The 15,618-nt window shown below is 40.0% G+C and overlaps 2 protein-coding genes across 2 annotated transcripts in view; one reads left to right on the top strand and one right to left on the bottom strand.

Moving 5' to 3' along the window:
* Nucleotides 1-12,267, bottom strand: part of ptn (pleiotrophin) — a 63,832-nt gene extending 51,565 nt beyond the window's left edge. Inside the window, exon 1 of the mRNA XM_058772733.1 lies at nucleotides 12,134-12,267. The gene's annotated coding sequence lies outside the window, so the exon portion shown is untranslated. The remainder of the gene's footprint in view (nucleotides 1-12,133) is intronic.
* LOC131538696 (zinc-binding protein A33-like) lies at nucleotides 6,179-12,134 on the top strand. The gene is made up of 6 exons (XM_058772728.1): nucleotides 6,179-6,612; nucleotides 6,693-6,788; nucleotides 6,931-7,161; nucleotides 7,324-7,346; nucleotides 7,436-7,551; nucleotides 7,889-12,134. Exons 1-6 carry the CDS (start codon nucleotides 6,217-6,219, stop codon nucleotides 8,419-8,421), a joined length of 1,395 nt encoding a protein of 464 aa, XP_058628711.1. The 5' UTR covers nucleotides 6,179-6,216; the 3' UTR covers nucleotides 8,422-12,134.
* Nucleotides 12,268-15,618: the final 3,351 nt, after the last annotated feature.

The raw sequence follows: 15,618 nt of genomic DNA, 5'->3' as shown, positions 1-15,618 counted from the left end.
ATCACAGCACTGGCACAGATGTTCCAGTCATTCCTGCAGTATCAAAAGGAGCGGGATGAGAGACAGGAGAAGGAGGCTGCACGACGTGAGCAAGGTTACAACTTCCTCAGCCATCAGGTCACCCAAATGCAGTTTGACATGGAGCGGACAAGACTTGGATCTTCAGAGAGAGCTGCATTACGGATGATAGACCATGAACCTCGGATAGCCAAGCTGGAGGACAGTGATGATATTGAACATTATCTTACCACTTTTGAAAGACTTGCAGAGGTTTACCAATGGCCAAGGGAAGAATGGGCCATTCATCTTATTCCCTTGTTAACGGGCAAGGCCCGAAGTGCTTTTGTGGCTATGAACCCTTCACAAACCAGAGACTATGACCAAGTAAAAGCCGCAATTTTAAAGAAATATGAAATCAGTGCAGAAACCTACCGGTTGAGATTCCGGACCCTTAGTACATCTGCAGAGGAGACCCCTACAGAACTCTACATCCGATTGAAGGACCTATTCTGCAAATGGGTACACTATGAACAAAGAAGCAAAAAGGACATTATGGAAACACTTGTCCTGGAGCAGTACCTGCGAGTGTTGTACCCTGATGTGAGGACTTGGGTCAAAGAAAGAGATCCCACCACTGCTGCAGAAGCTGCGACGTTGGTTGAGGCGTACATCACTGCACGGAAGGGACCAGGAACTACTCGATATGCTGGTATCCTGCACTCTTCGAAGGGTAAGTCAGAGGGGTTGGGGGTGGGTTCAAACTCTCAAAGTTGTGCCAAGATCTTAATGCCCAGTCATGCTAAACCCCCAACATTTAGCACCATAACCAAGACAGCAGTTAAGGGAGAGAGTGTTGTATGTTTTAACTGTGGGGAGCCCGGTCATACTAGGCCCAATTGCCCTCTCAAAAAGCCCAAGACAGCTGGTCTTTGTTATGTACCCCGTCCAGAACAGTTAAAAGCACAGCCCAATCGGGAGCCAGTCATCACTGTACTGTTAAATGGCCAACCCCTTCCAGCCTTGGTGGACACAGGTTGTTCCCATACGTTGGTACAGGCCCAATATATACCTAGAGATTTCTGGAGTGAAGAGGATACAGTAGCAGTTTGTTGTGTACATGGGGATAGCACTGAGCTGCCTACTGCTGAAGTTTATATTGAGGTTTGTAATCAGTCATATTTGATGAATGTTGGTGTTGCTACCAAGTTGCCCTATCCTGTCCTGTTAGGTACTGACTTCCCAGTCCTAGCTGACTTGGTGCGAGAGACTGTATGGTGTGGCGTGGTCACAAGAGCCCAAGCCAAGCAGCTAGCACAGGCTTCACAACCCCAAAAGATACAACCTGACATACTGCAGGAGATGCCTTTAGCTCGAAGCTAGCGTAAGTGAGTTAAGGCCTACAGAGCAGGAAAGGCTTCAGAAACGTAGGGAGTGGGTGGAGGGATTGTTGCAAATGTCTGGACAGGCAGAGGAAAAGACAGAAGAACCTGAACTCGCTGAAACAGACAGAGTTGTCCCTAGTGATCTAGCCCAGCTTCAGCATGAGAACTCAACCTTAACTGAAGGTTTTAAAAAGGCTGATGAAAACAAGGGTGTTGTGTCTTTGCTTGGTGAGACTTTTGTGGTGGAAAATGGTCTTTTGTACAGACAGAGTATGGAAGACGGACTGCAGTTGATTGTACCCAAGGCATACAGGAAGGAGCTATTAGAACTTGGGCATTCTATTCCCTGGGCAGGTCACTTGGCATTTATGAAAACCTTAATGCGAATTGCCAAAAGATTTTACTGGCCAAAAATGTACAGTGAAGTTAAAGAGTTCTGTAAATCATGTCCAGAATGCCAGCTTACTACTGGCCGTACCCCTGCCTATGCACCACTCATACCACTTCCTGTAGTTGACATTCCTTTTGAGCGAATAGGAGTTGACCTAGTTGGGCCTGTGGAGAAGAGTCAGAGAGGGAATAGATTTATCTTGGTTATCTGTGATTACGCTACCAGGTACCCAGAAGCTTACCCACTACGAGAGGTCACTGCTAAGCAAATAGCCACTGTACTCTTAAGTTTTTTCTCGCAGGTTGGCATACCTCGAGAAGTGCTCACAGATCAGGGCCCAAACTTCATGAGCCACACCCTCCAAAAAGTGTATCAATTGTTGGGCATAAAGAGAGTGCGAACTACCCCTTACCATCCTCAGACTGATGGTCTGGTTGAACGTTTTAACCAAACCTTGAAAACCATGCTGAAGAAGTATATTTCTGACACAGGCAAGGACTGGGACAAATGGCTTCCATTCCTCTTGTTTGCATATAGGGAGGTGCCTCAGGCATCTACAGGATTTTCACCTTTTGAACTGCTGTATGCTCACCAAGTACGAGGGCCTCTGGATGTACTGAGGGAGAGTTGGGAGGTTACTGATAAACCAGGCAAGAAAAACATTATCTCATATGTGCTTAAGATGAGGGAGCATCTGCAAAAGACAGCAGCTCTGGCACGAGAAAACCTTTTGCAGTCTCAAGCACATCAAAAAGTGTGGTATGACCGCACAGCGAGAACCCGTACATTTGAGCCAGGTGAAAATGTCTTATTGTTGTTACCAACGAGTGAGCATAAACTACTGGCCAAGTGGCAAGGCCCATATCAAATAAAGCGGAGAGTGGGCCCTGTGACTTATGAGATCGAGATCCCATCCAGGACCCCACCCTTGCATATCTTCCATGTCAACATGTTGAAAAAATGGTATGCTCGTTCCACACAACCAGACTCTACATCTGAGGAAGTAACAGAAACAGCCACATCCTTGTTTGTGAGATCCGTGGAAGGAGAGGAGGAAATGGAGGAGCAATACCTTCCTGGTCGTCAAGGCAACAGTTTGCTGAGCCTCGAGCATTTGGAAGATGGACAGAGGCAGGAACTTCTACTGTGCCTTCCAACACAACTCTTTATGGAAACGCCTGGCAGGACAGATGTGATCTACCATCACATCACTCTCAAAGATCCGAACCCCATTCGTCAGCCAGTATACCGGGTCCCAGAGAGACTTCTGCCAGTCATGAAGGAAGAGTTGGAGACCATGCAGATTCTCGGGGTGATTGAACCTTCAACCAGTGAATGGAGCAATCCTATTGTGCTAGTGCCTAAAAAGGACGGTAGTCTTCGCTTCTGTTTGGATTTCCGCAAACTCAATAGTGTGAGCAAATTTGACCCATATCCAATGCCAAGGGTGGATGAGTTAGTGGAGAGACTTGGAAGAGCAACGTATCTCACCACACTTGACCTCTGCAAGGGATATTGGCAGGTCCCGCTGACTCCAGAGAGTAAGGAGTTGACTGCATTTAAGACACCCTTTGGGCATTTTCAGTTTCGGGTCCTTCCTTTTGGGCTTCATGGTGCTCCAGCTACATTCCAAAGGATGATGGACAAAATCCTCTGGGGGACGGAGGAGTTTGCTGCAGCATACTTGGATGACATTGTAATTTACAGTCAAACTTGGCAGGACCATCTGGATCATCTGAAGGACGTGCTATTAAGAATCAAGAATGCTGGTCTAACCATCCGCCCAGATAAATGCACCCTAGCTAGTACCGAGACACAATACCTAGGATATGTGCTGGGACATGGGGTAATACGTCCACAGGTGGGGAAAATGGAAGCCATTAAGAATGCAGCCCAGCCAGTGACCAAGAAACAAGTACGTTCTTTTCTAGGACTTGTCGGATGGTACAGACGTTTTATCCCCAACTTCTCTGAACGAGCCTTTGCCCTGACTGATTTAACTAAAAAGGAACAGCCAAATAAAGTCAACTGGACTGAGCATTGTGAAAAATCTTTTCAAGACCTAAAGAACTCCCTATGCACAGGGCCTGTTTTACAGAGTCCAGACTTTGAAAAGACTTTCACGGTGCAGACTGATGCCTCTGAGCATGGTATTGGGGCTGTGCTACTTCAGGAAGGTCAAGGGCAGTTACAACCAATTGCCTACATCAGCAGGAAACTCCTTCCCCGTGAATCTAGGTATTCTACAATTGAGAAGGAGTGCCTAGCAATTAAATGGGCGTTGGACTCTTTAAGGTACTATCTGATGGGACGCAAGTTTAAACTTGAGACTGATCACAGGGCATTGGCCTGGTTGGGCCGTATGAGGGACACAAATGCCCGTATCACCAGATGGTTTTTAGCTATCCAACCATTTGACTTTGAAATTCTGTACAAAACTGGGTCACAAAATTGTACAGCAGATTACCTCTCTAGGACACCTCAGGAGTCCATGGAAGGGGGGAGAAATGTCACAGGTTAACCTGTTGACTCGATAGACTTGGACTTACAAACACACCCATTTCACTTGTACTGGACATTGCCGGCAAATTAACATCTGTGTACACACCAGGAAAGTGTTATGGAGTTTTTGTTTTGTTTAGGCTAAGTTTGTTACTGCTGTGTTTGTTCTAGTTTTCAACTCTTGATAGTTTTCCTTAAATCACAGTTTTTCTAAAAAGTACAAAAGGTCAGTACATACAATACATGTGGTGATTATATTTATTTTTCTATAAATTTTCTACAAACCTTGTTCAGTTAAATTTCCAGGTTCACACTCTGTACAATCAAACCCTTAATCTAGGTCCAACTGGTTTTTAAAACAACCGCCACCTCACTTCCTGTGGAAGCTGCCATTTTGTTGTGATGTCAGAGGGGGGGAGAAATTAGGAACAGTTAGTTTTCCATTTAATTTGTTGGTAAACTATCTTCTGTTAATGGTTGTTGTTTTACTTGTTCGGAGGGTTTAAGTCTGGTTGTGCTGGATATTTACATTATTTCATTTGTTTGTTACAGACAATTTTGTTTGTTTTCTCCCCAGTTGGTATGCCCTGTAGGAGGGGCATTAGCCTATAAATAGGCTTGCTAGCTGAAAGGAAGTCAGTTTTACATTTTGTCTTTGGTTCTGATTCGGACTGAGCAATGTTAGATACTTGGGCCATTTTGGTGTAGCCAAAGAAAGCACATTGTTGCTGTTTGTTTCTTTTTGTACAGTTTTTATTTATTTTTGTTTCCTCATGCACTTGATGGTATTTTTTCACCTTCCAATAAACCACCAATTTTTGATTATTGCACCAACATTTTGTACAGGACGTCATTTCCTTTACCACTCCAACTGGTTGGCCTTCCCACAGACCCCCTGCCAAATTATTACCCCTCTCTTTGAAATCGCTATCTGATTGCCTAATCCTAACCTCTCCCCCACACCTAACCCTAAACCTACCAATACTAGGGGGGTAATAATCTGGCAGAATTGTGCACAACACCGGTTTCATCTGCTTGCCTATATAAACTATGCATCATTAAATACAGATTACTGAATTTGATATTTTAATATTACTGTTTTAAATATATTAAGGCACTTTAAGTGTTTTTACAACATTTTGTCGCACTGTTTAATGATTGAAATATTGCCTCGGGTGCCTAATATGGATTGCAAATGCCCAAAACTTGCATTCTGTTCACATACCTTTGTTTTATTCTTTTGACAGGTGATAGAAATATTTGCGGCTGTGAAACAGATGGAAAATTGACAGGCTTGTCCTGCAGTTCTATGGATGTTTTGCCCTGCAAGTCTTCGAGCAGGTCACATGACTGAAAGCTACGAATAGCACAGCATTGCGATATTGCGGTCATTGTGACAGCCCTACTGACAAACCTACCAGTGACAACTACCATCTAGTGACAATTTTATACAACTCAGATATTTTCCTCCTACTCTGTGGTCACTGCTACCCTGGTGACATTAAAAATAACAGTTAAGAGATGAAAACTATAAAAAAAAATTAAAAACTGGTGCATTACAATATTAAACTTATGATATTATACATTTATTGGTTAAAAATAATTTATTAAGAGAATGTACATTCAACCAAATTAAGTAAACGAGTCAGTTACAAATGAACTAGTAGTTGCTAATCCCTAAATGTAAAATGTTGGCCCCAATTTAAGTAAGGCTTCATGCTGAACAGGTGCAGCCACGCTATGTGATCATTTCCTCATTGTTCTTTGTAATATGATATCCTGGAGAGAGGAGTTAATAAATCTTCTACGTAAATGAGAGTTAACTAAAAGGAATGAAAGGGTTGGGTGTGGTGGGGAGAGGTAAAGCAGGTTTCACCGTATCTCCAGTAAGTAAGTTTTATAAGTAAAGCAGCTGAATCTTCTATTGGCAGAGATTCAGCCATGGCGGATGATTTGGCCTTTCTGGAAGAGGATTTGACATGTCTCATCTGTTGTGATACCTTCACTGATCCGGTTACTCTGAAATGTAGCCACAGTTTGTGTGAGGAATGTCTCCAGCGTTTCTGGACGACTCAGGACGTGCCGCAGTGTCCGGTCTGTCGCAAGGAATGCTCTCACGACGAGCCCACCAAGAGCCTGCCGTTCAGAGCGCTCTGTGAGTCCTTCAAGAAGAGAAAACCCACAGCTGTTTCAGGAGATGTTTGTCCAGAACATGAAGAAAAGTTCAAACTCTTCTGCTTTGTGGATCAGCAGCCCATCTGTGTCGTCTGTTACACATCAAAGAAGCATGAAAATCACAAGTGTACTCCTGTGGACGAGGCTGCTGGGAATTTAAAGGTACGAGGAGATTGGAATCTGATCTGACTAACTTCTAGCTTCTTTAGGCTCATTATTAAGAGTTTATCATGTGATTCTAGGAGGAGCTCAAGACTCAAATGGATAGACTGCAGGCGACATTCGCTGACTTCAAGAAAGCCCGTGAGAGCTGCGTCAAACAGGTTGAGCTCATTAAGGTAAGAGTTTATGGCATGTTCTTCTAGTCCTCCTGGGAAGTTTATATTTTTACGAATTAGGAACATGACTTGAATGCACTATTAGTATTGTAATCAATAGTGAACTTTTACACTGTTAACAGAAAGGCTTGAACCATTTCAGGAATGCACCAGTATGGATGAAAACCAGATCAAGGAGGAATTTGAGAAGCTCCATGAATTTCTTAGAGATGAGGAGGAGAAACGCATCAGATCCTTGCATAAAGAAACGAAACTTCAAGATGAGAAACTCAAGGCCAGAATTGAGGAGTTGTCCGCACAGATATCGGATCTGTCTGAGAATATGGCAGCCGTCTGGCAGGACATGGAAGCTGAAAACATCACATTTCTCCAGGTACAGATTAGATCAAATACTCAATGATACACACAACGCCATGGACATAAATCAATCACAGAGGCGAGCTGTAATCTGGTGCTAGCATTTCTGATAATCAATGTTCACGATGTTTGCATAACCACATGACTGAGAACTAATTGCTTTTTATTTCTCATTCAGAATTACAGGGATACATTAAAAAGGTGAGTCCCTCCCAATTAGCATTTGGTTACAGCTGCAACCCCATTTTACCCAGTGAACACCAAATATCTTACTGTTTGTTTATCTACAGACTCCAGCACCCATCAGCACCAAACGTGACCCCTGAGCTACAGGAATATCAGCACTGTCCCATTCAAACAGTGATCTTCACCACCTGGGCCAGAATGCAGAACCTTGTGCAACAGCGTAAGTAACAACGCCTGCTTAGATTGTGTACGTAATTCATTTACACAAATGTTTTTCATTGGTAGTAGTACACTGATACTGACTGATGATTGGTTGGTTGGTTGGTGTTTTGGCTATTTTTATGACGTGTTAAAAGTTGAAAACCTTTATAAGGTGTTTATATATAGCGGTGTATGTCATTTGATATTATTAACAAATGATATGTGATTCTGTAATTTTCCATTCGGCATCATGTATATGAACTGATCCCAGCGATTACTGAAAATAAATGTGACTTTTACCCCAAGTAAGGTTGACTTCTGAAAGGCTCTGTAGTTTACGGTCATCTGTGTTTCAGCTGCTGTGACTCTGGACCCAGACACAGCATCCAGTACACTGCAGGTGTCAGAGCATTGCACCAGTGTTCAGTATGTAGAAAAGAAAATGTACGTGTCTGATAACCCAGAGAGAATGTATGTGGGAGTGCTGGCCTCACAGGGCTTCAGCTCAGGTGTGCACTGCTGGGACGTAGAGGTAAGAGACAACAGCAACTGGACTCTGGGAGTGGTGGGGGAAACGGTGAACCGCAAAAAACATTACAAATTGTATCCGAAGAAACATTTTTGGTGTTTTCATTACATGAATTCTACATACAAGCAAGGAAATAATCCTGTCAGCGATATTATATACAATGAGAGGCCAAAAATCATCAGACTTCAGCTGGACTTTGATGAAGGAGAGCTAAGATTCATCGATCCCCTCAGAAACAAAAGTTTGTGCACCTACACGAATGGATTTCCAGAGAGGGTGTTCCCATATTTTTGCACTGGAGATGTGAGCACACCACTTAAAATTTTCACATCAGATAATCAAAAACCAGAATCAGAATGAGCTTTATTGCCAGGTATGTTTACACATACGAGGAATTTGTTTTCGTGACAGAAGCTTCCACAGTGCAAAAAAATGACAGCGACAGAACAAAAAACACAGATAATAAAAAGAAGAATTTAAAAAAAAGAATAAGTAAATAAGGAATGAAAATATACAAATTGACGATTGTATGTACAGGTATATTATGTGCAAATTGAAATGTAGACTAAGTATGTGTGTTAAATAAATAAGTGTATAAATGGTGTGTTCCACAATTTTTGTCAAAATTGAGTTATTCACATATTCTTATTCTGTGACAACTTATTTACATTGTGTGATCTACGAAGTCGAACTCTAACTTGGTTCTATAAGGTTCTATCTGTGAATCAGCCAATCAGCATTTCGAATGCACGCAAGAGGACCAATCAGGATCAACGTTCTTTGTCATGTCACCGGATTGCTCCGTAACAGCAGGAAAGATTAAACATTAAACAGCAATAATTACGTGTATCAATAAGTGCAATTCACCTTTATTCCACAAAGCGGCACAGTTTAAAACATAATGATGATGTGATTTTTCACTCATAATTAGGGCATGCATAAAACAAATAATCATCTGCAAAAATTGAACTGGCTTGAATGGCTTTACTGCAGAGCAATTACTGTACATAATGAAATATAGGTGTCACTGTCGTTTGATGGTGGATGCGGTGAAAAGCGATCAAAATGTTGTTTTTGAAGATGCTGAAAACGATAGTTTTGAGAATATATTGAGATCATGAATACGAGCCAGATGTTGAATCACTGGGGAAATGAGCTCTGACGATGGCAGTGATGGTAAAATCATCTGCTCAAATCGAACCCTTCTAAGTTGTAAGGTCTTAATTACAACAATAAACGTCAGCATGTTATCTCGGCCATACTGATCTAAAGAGAAAGCCATTTTCCCACTTTTTGTGGAATAAAGTCCTGGTCAGATGGATTAGAGTAACAGCCTTAACTGTTCCCTCAATAATGTGTGTTTAATTACCCAATAATCCTAGCTAAAATTAACATTAGCACTGAACAAAATATTTAGTATTGCCCTTTGTGCCTAACTTAACCAAGAAAAAAATATTTGTTCTAAAATATGGAATAAATGTGATTAAGAAAGCATTAAATTTACCTTCCTCATACATATTGACATATTGTTACAACACTAATTTTATGTTTTAAAACAAATTATAAAAAAAACTATTTGTATTTCTTGAAAATTGTTGCTTCAATTAATGTTTTGCAAGATAAAACCTTATAATTCCAAGCGGAAAATGACTTTTTAGAATTAGAAGGTGGCTGCTGGCTCCATTTTCCAAAAATCCCCATTTAAAAATTTGAGAGGATTTTGATATTGTACATTTAGAATACATTTAGTTAACACTTGTATATCATTTTTGCTATATGGAATGCAAAAACTTTGAAGCTCAATATCTCAAAACCACTCATGGTGCGTTCACACCAGACACAAATGAAGCGTTAAGCGCAAGTGATTTACATGTTAAGTCAATGCAAATACGCGAATAGACATCCTGCAGCGCGAATTGAGCGTTTCGGGCGTTTGACGAGCGTGATTCGCGCAAATCTCGCGAGTTGAAAAATCTGAACTTTGGCGAAAATTCGTGCCACGTTAACCAATAAGGAGCTTGCTCTAATAGTGACGTGATTACGACGTAGCGAAGGAGGCAGAAATCCGAAACAACAATGGAGGACAAAATCATCGTCTCTGTATGTGGATACCCGGAGCTGTACAATACATCTTCATACTTTTTTAGAAACAGGAATAAAAAGGATCTTGCTTGGTGTGTTACTTTGTGCACAACATAGTAAATCATAATTTATAGCCTATTTGTTACATAAAAATATTATTTCTATGTTAAGACTAGAATAGGCTACTTACGGCAAACATTTGTACATTCATTATAATTATATCCTATTGCAAATACACTCACAATAGTATAGTAAAAAATAGTTGTTTGTGATTGGACCAGTGTAGTGTAATGAGACTGGAGCCTCCTGGCAGAAGCCCCTCCTTGACGCGAATTCGTGTCTGTTGTGAAGTGAATTTCACGCGCGAATGAAGCGAGTAAACTCAAAATGTTCAAGCGTCCAACTATGTGCGAATAGTGCGATTTATTGATGGATTGCCTGAGGGAAGAAACTGCTCCTGTGCTGGTCGTTCTGGTGCTCAGAGCTCTGTAGCGTCGACCAGACGGCAGCAGTTCAAAGAGGGAGTGTGCTGGATGTGAGGGTCCAGAGTGATTTTGCCAGCCCTTTTGCTCACTCTGGATGAGTGCAGTTCTTGGAGAGCGGGGAGGGATGTACCAATGATTCGCTCAGCAGTCCGGACCCCCTTCTGTAGTCTTCTGAGGTCAGATTTGGTAGCTGAGCTGAACCAGACAGTTATTGCAGAGGACGGATTCAATGATGGCGGAGTAGAACTGTTTCAGCAGCTCCTGTGGCAGGTTGAACTTCCTCAGCTGCCGAAGGAAGTACAACCTCTGCTGGGCCTTTTTAACAATGGAGTCTATGTGAATGTCCCACTTCAGGTCCTGAGAGATGGTGGCGCCCAGTGTAGGGAGTGAAATTATTTCCTTATGAAATTAACTCCTCATAAAGTCAAAACTCAGGAACAGATGCCATGCAATAAAACCATAAAACTAATCTGGGAAAGGGATCTCCAAAGAAAGCAAACAACACCTCTCTCCATGCTCATTTACGACCCCATTCTCCCGCTTATCCTTTCTAAATTGGCTTCTAATTGTTTCATTATGTAATTGGCATGATACAACTTTACCTGATTAATAATAAATTCTTATATTTGATTTATTCTGAACTGTCCTGAAATTATTCTGACTATTAGACTGTGAGGAGGCTTTTGTTACCGCAAATCTACGGCAGGGATAGGTCAAACTGAAGGCTCATGAATGAACGTAGGCATGTCATCTGAGATCTTAGATTTCTGTCTATCACTGGTGCTAGCAAGTTGTACGGGAAAAGACTAAGTAAACTACACTTTTTGTCATAAGCAAGCAGTTGGCGGCAGACAATGATCACTTGAAATCGGTGTCAGATTGAACATGGCGCTAGACTAAAATTTAAACTAAATCCAGAATAAATCCAGATAAATTCAGAAGCACAAGTAAAAGACCGAACATGCATTAAACCTTCGACCAGGCCACTGGCTTCAAACAGCACCGCTGCTCTGCCAACTACAACGTTCAGCAAAACATCCGAATAATCGAAAACCGGTGAAATATCGGGTGGTGTGTACTGCCGAATGTCCAGCAATTTGTCTCTGGTGAAACTGATTGCAGGGATATAACTAAAGACAGGACAAACTAACAAAAACATAAAAACAACTGTGGACGACACTATGGAGGCTGCCATCTTGGATCAAATCCAAGTAAACCACAACTAATAAGACTTTTTTTTTTTTATATATACACGTTGTGTTTTGTACATGTGCCAAGATAATAATCAAATGCAATGACCTTCATGCAGTGAGTGTTCAAATACTTTTAGGGTACACTGTATATAAACCTATTGTTATTATTTTATCATGTAATGTTTAAGTGTATAGGGTGAAGCATTAAAAATATGGCAAATTTTAATGTGATAATCAATGTAAAAAGCAATAAAGACTATTTGGTGTACCTGTGTGATATTACTAAAGTGAAATACAGTGTGGTGACGTCACCTCTGCCAGCTGATTGGTCCAGGGTAATGTGCTCAACCTCATTGGGTGGTGTTGATGCTCCGGTGGAATTCCTCCTGATTGGACTGTGGAGGATGACACACACCTGCAACACCTGCTCTGTTGAAACTCTCAGGTCATGAAGACAATTAAATGAGCTGTCAGAATCAGAAATATGCCTACCTGAGACTGTATATCAATATAATCATCTTCTCATTCTCCAAGGCTTGCAGATACTTTGTGCGGCTTATTTATCCAATGACTGTAAGGAATCTTTAAAGCATATGTGACCCTGGACCACAAAACCAGTCTTAAGTCGCTGGGGTATATTTGTAGCAATAGCCAAAAATACATGGTATGGGTCAAAATAATAAATTTTTCTTTTATGCCAAAAATCATTAGGATATTAAGTAAAGATCATGTTCCATGAAGATATTTTGTAAATTTCTTACCGTAAATATATCAAAACTTCATTTTTGATTAGTAATATGCATTGTTAAGAACTTCATTTGGACAACTTTTAAAGGTGATTTTCTCAATATTTAGATTTTTTTGCACCCTCAGATTCCAGATTTTCAAATAGTTGCATCTCCGCCAAATATTGTCCAATCATAACAAACCATACATCAATGGAAAGCTTATATTCAGCTTTCGGATCATGTATAAATCTCAATTTTGAAAAATTGACTGGTTTTGTGGTCTAGGGTCACATATGTTAAGCAAGCTTTACTTGCGACAATTCATATGTAGAGTATTAATCAATCCAACTAGTAAGTTTGACCTGAAGGTAAGTTAAATGTTCATTCATGAACTGAAATCGTTTGCCTGAAGAGGTAACCATATATATGGTTAAGTTAACGTTACCTCTTATGGGTATGTCTGGGACAATCAGAGCATTACATAACCTTACCTAAATACGGTCATTGTTTGTAACTTTATTACATGTAAATATCACAAATATATGGCCAAAAAACGTTAGTGGTCTGTAAATAAAGTAATCTTTAGTAACTGAAGTTTGGCTAACTATGCTAGCAACACCGTAAACAATTAAGATTGCGCGGGATGAACAGATTACTCCAGAAAACTTCCTATAGACATTTCTAAATCCACATTTTATATCTCCATCTTATTGTATATTTTCCGAAACACCATGATATAATTATTTAACCGTCAGGTAGAAGTGACTCACCTCAGAAAGCGCGCCAGACTCCTGTTACGTCACTCGCCGCTCCTGTCAGTAGTACGCATGCGCAACTGTACTGCGCAAAATAAAATGTTTTCCTAAAATTTTGTGTTTTGTGACATTTAATTTATCTTATTAAATGATTAATACACTCCACTAGTATTACCGTGCTTAACAGATTAGAATGAAGATTATATAGACATGAAAATTGAGTAAATTTTGTATTTTTAATAGAAAAGTAAGTTTAGTTTCAAGCCCATGTGTCACATGATCAGGATCCAAAGTAATGCATTTGTTTTTTTATATTTATGAATTTGAATTACTGTATTTTTACCAACAGTGTCATCATAAACAGGTTATTGGTTTAAAATGAAAACAAAAATGTTTTGCTTTTTTAATAAATAAATAAATATATATATATATATATATATATATATATATATTAGTATACTCTTGGCTGACAGACACACAACATATGATGAATATCAACACACACATCAATCATATCAATAGGAAACACACTAAACAGGAACAAATGTGCTTGAGCTTCCCTTTTTCTGCAGTTTCTCAGGATGTAAACGCTCTTCTGTGACCCAGCATTCAGACGCAATTAATGAAGGAGAGTAAGTTTTCTTTTTTTGAGTGAACTAACCTTTTATGCATATGAGCAACTGCAGGACCCCACTGTGATTAATAAGTGCCATGCAATGAACTGATCTTCTTTAGCTGTAGGACTCTCAGACACCATATGCAGGAGAAAAACAAGCTAATGAAATAAAAAGAAACACACACATGAATGTCTTTTTGCACACCATCAAAAAGTGCGGTTGTTTGGGAACCACTTGTGGGTTTTTAATCTTCTTGTGTGAAATACCTTCTGATGTCCCAAGGTTAAATTACATGGATGCATACTGCCATCTAGTGATAATTTTATACAACTCTGATCTTTACCCTGTGGTCACCGCGGCCCCAGCTGATTTGAAAAGAGAGTTCAGAAATGAAAATTCAGCCATCATTTGCTCATCCACAGGGCTTTTGTCTAGCTGAACCATGGTCACTAATGCATTACTAAATATTGGTGCATTGCTCTATTCATTTTTGGGATTTTTACTTACGCAACCTGACTGTTGCACTCTATTACCCTGAACCGATCAACTGGTGACAGGGGTGAAATCAAAATTTAAAATTAAATCATATCACACTGCTAGACCAAATAAGTCTTTATTGCTTTTTTCTTTGTAATATATTTACATTAATAATTACAATCAAATCTTAGAATTCAAACATTGTAATCACATAGCTTGAAATACAGTGAACCCAAAAAGTATTCCACTACTAAGCCAGACTCATAAATGTATACGGCCATAGTATCTGATAATTTATCAAACCAAACCGTCTTTGTTTAAAGAAAGATGGTACAAAACACAAAATACTGATGTCCATCTATGGTGGGGTTTTTTCGGCAGGGCCGTCAATATCAACAGTCACTTACTTTATTATGCAGGGAAAAAAACATCATGTTATTAATTTTGTTTGTTTGCCGGAAAAAGATTTAGTGGCTTGAGAAAATCTCCAGTCTAAAAGCCAATAAATTGTACTTTGCTCTCCTGTTGGAGATACTGTGAAACCTGCTTTATCTTTCCCCACACACAAACATTTCTGTTCAGTCTGGTAACTTTAGTTTCAGTAAAAGCTTCAGCTAACAATTCCTCTCTCCAGGATATCACATTATAACCAATAAAAACCAGGACATGATCACATGGGACGGCTGCACCTGCTCAGCATAAAGTCAAAGTGGGGCATACATTTAACAGAGGATTAGCGAAGACTAGTTAGTTTGTAACTAACTTGTTTACCTAATTTGCTTGACTCTTCTTTTAAGGCAAGATTTTTATCAAGTAATGTGTAGTCCCATAATCACATCTAATTTTATGCAATAAACTTGTATTTACATTTAATCATTTAGCAGATGCTTTTATCTAAAGCAACTTACAAATGATGGCAATAGAAGCTATCAAAACAACAAAAGAGCAACAATATATGTGTTGTGACAAGTCCCAGTTAGTCTAACGCAGTACACATAGCAAGTTTTTTTTTATTATTATAATAAATAAAAAGAATAAAAAGTAGACAAGGGTGTATGTCAACATCATCAACTTCATATTCTCCAAGGCCTGCAGAGACTGTGTTGGGTTTGTTTATCCAGTGACTCTAGGGAATCTTTTGAAAACATTATAGCATCTTTTAATGCAGTTGTTCAAGTTTTCCTTCTTGTTAGATAATGACAGGTTAAGGAAACGTGAAA

Source organism: Onychostoma macrolepis, chromosome 04 (assembly GCF_012432095.1).
Source record: "Onychostoma macrolepis isolate SWU-2019 chromosome 04, ASM1243209v1, whole genome shotgun sequence".
Taxonomy (NCBI): domain Eukaryota; kingdom Metazoa; phylum Chordata; class Actinopteri; order Cypriniformes; family Cyprinidae; genus Onychostoma; species Onychostoma macrolepis.
This window is presented reverse-complemented; position numbering and strand designations above follow the sequence as displayed.

What these genes read in the sequence shown, in the direction of transcription:
- LOC131538696 (XM_058772728.1), top strand. Translation starts at nt 6,217, where the DNA reads ATGGCGGATGATTTGGCCTTTCTGGAAGAGGATTTGACATGTCTCATC. An exon ending in AGGCTGCTGGGAATTTAAAG is followed by an intron (nt 6,613 to 6,692) that starts GTACGAGGAGAT and finishes ATGTGATTCTAG; the next exon opens with GAGGAGCTCAAGACTCAAAT. An exon ending in AAAACATCACATTTCTCCAG is followed by an intron (nt 7,162 to 7,323) that starts GTACAGATTAGA and finishes TTTCTCATTCAG; the next exon opens with AATTACAGGGATACATTAAA.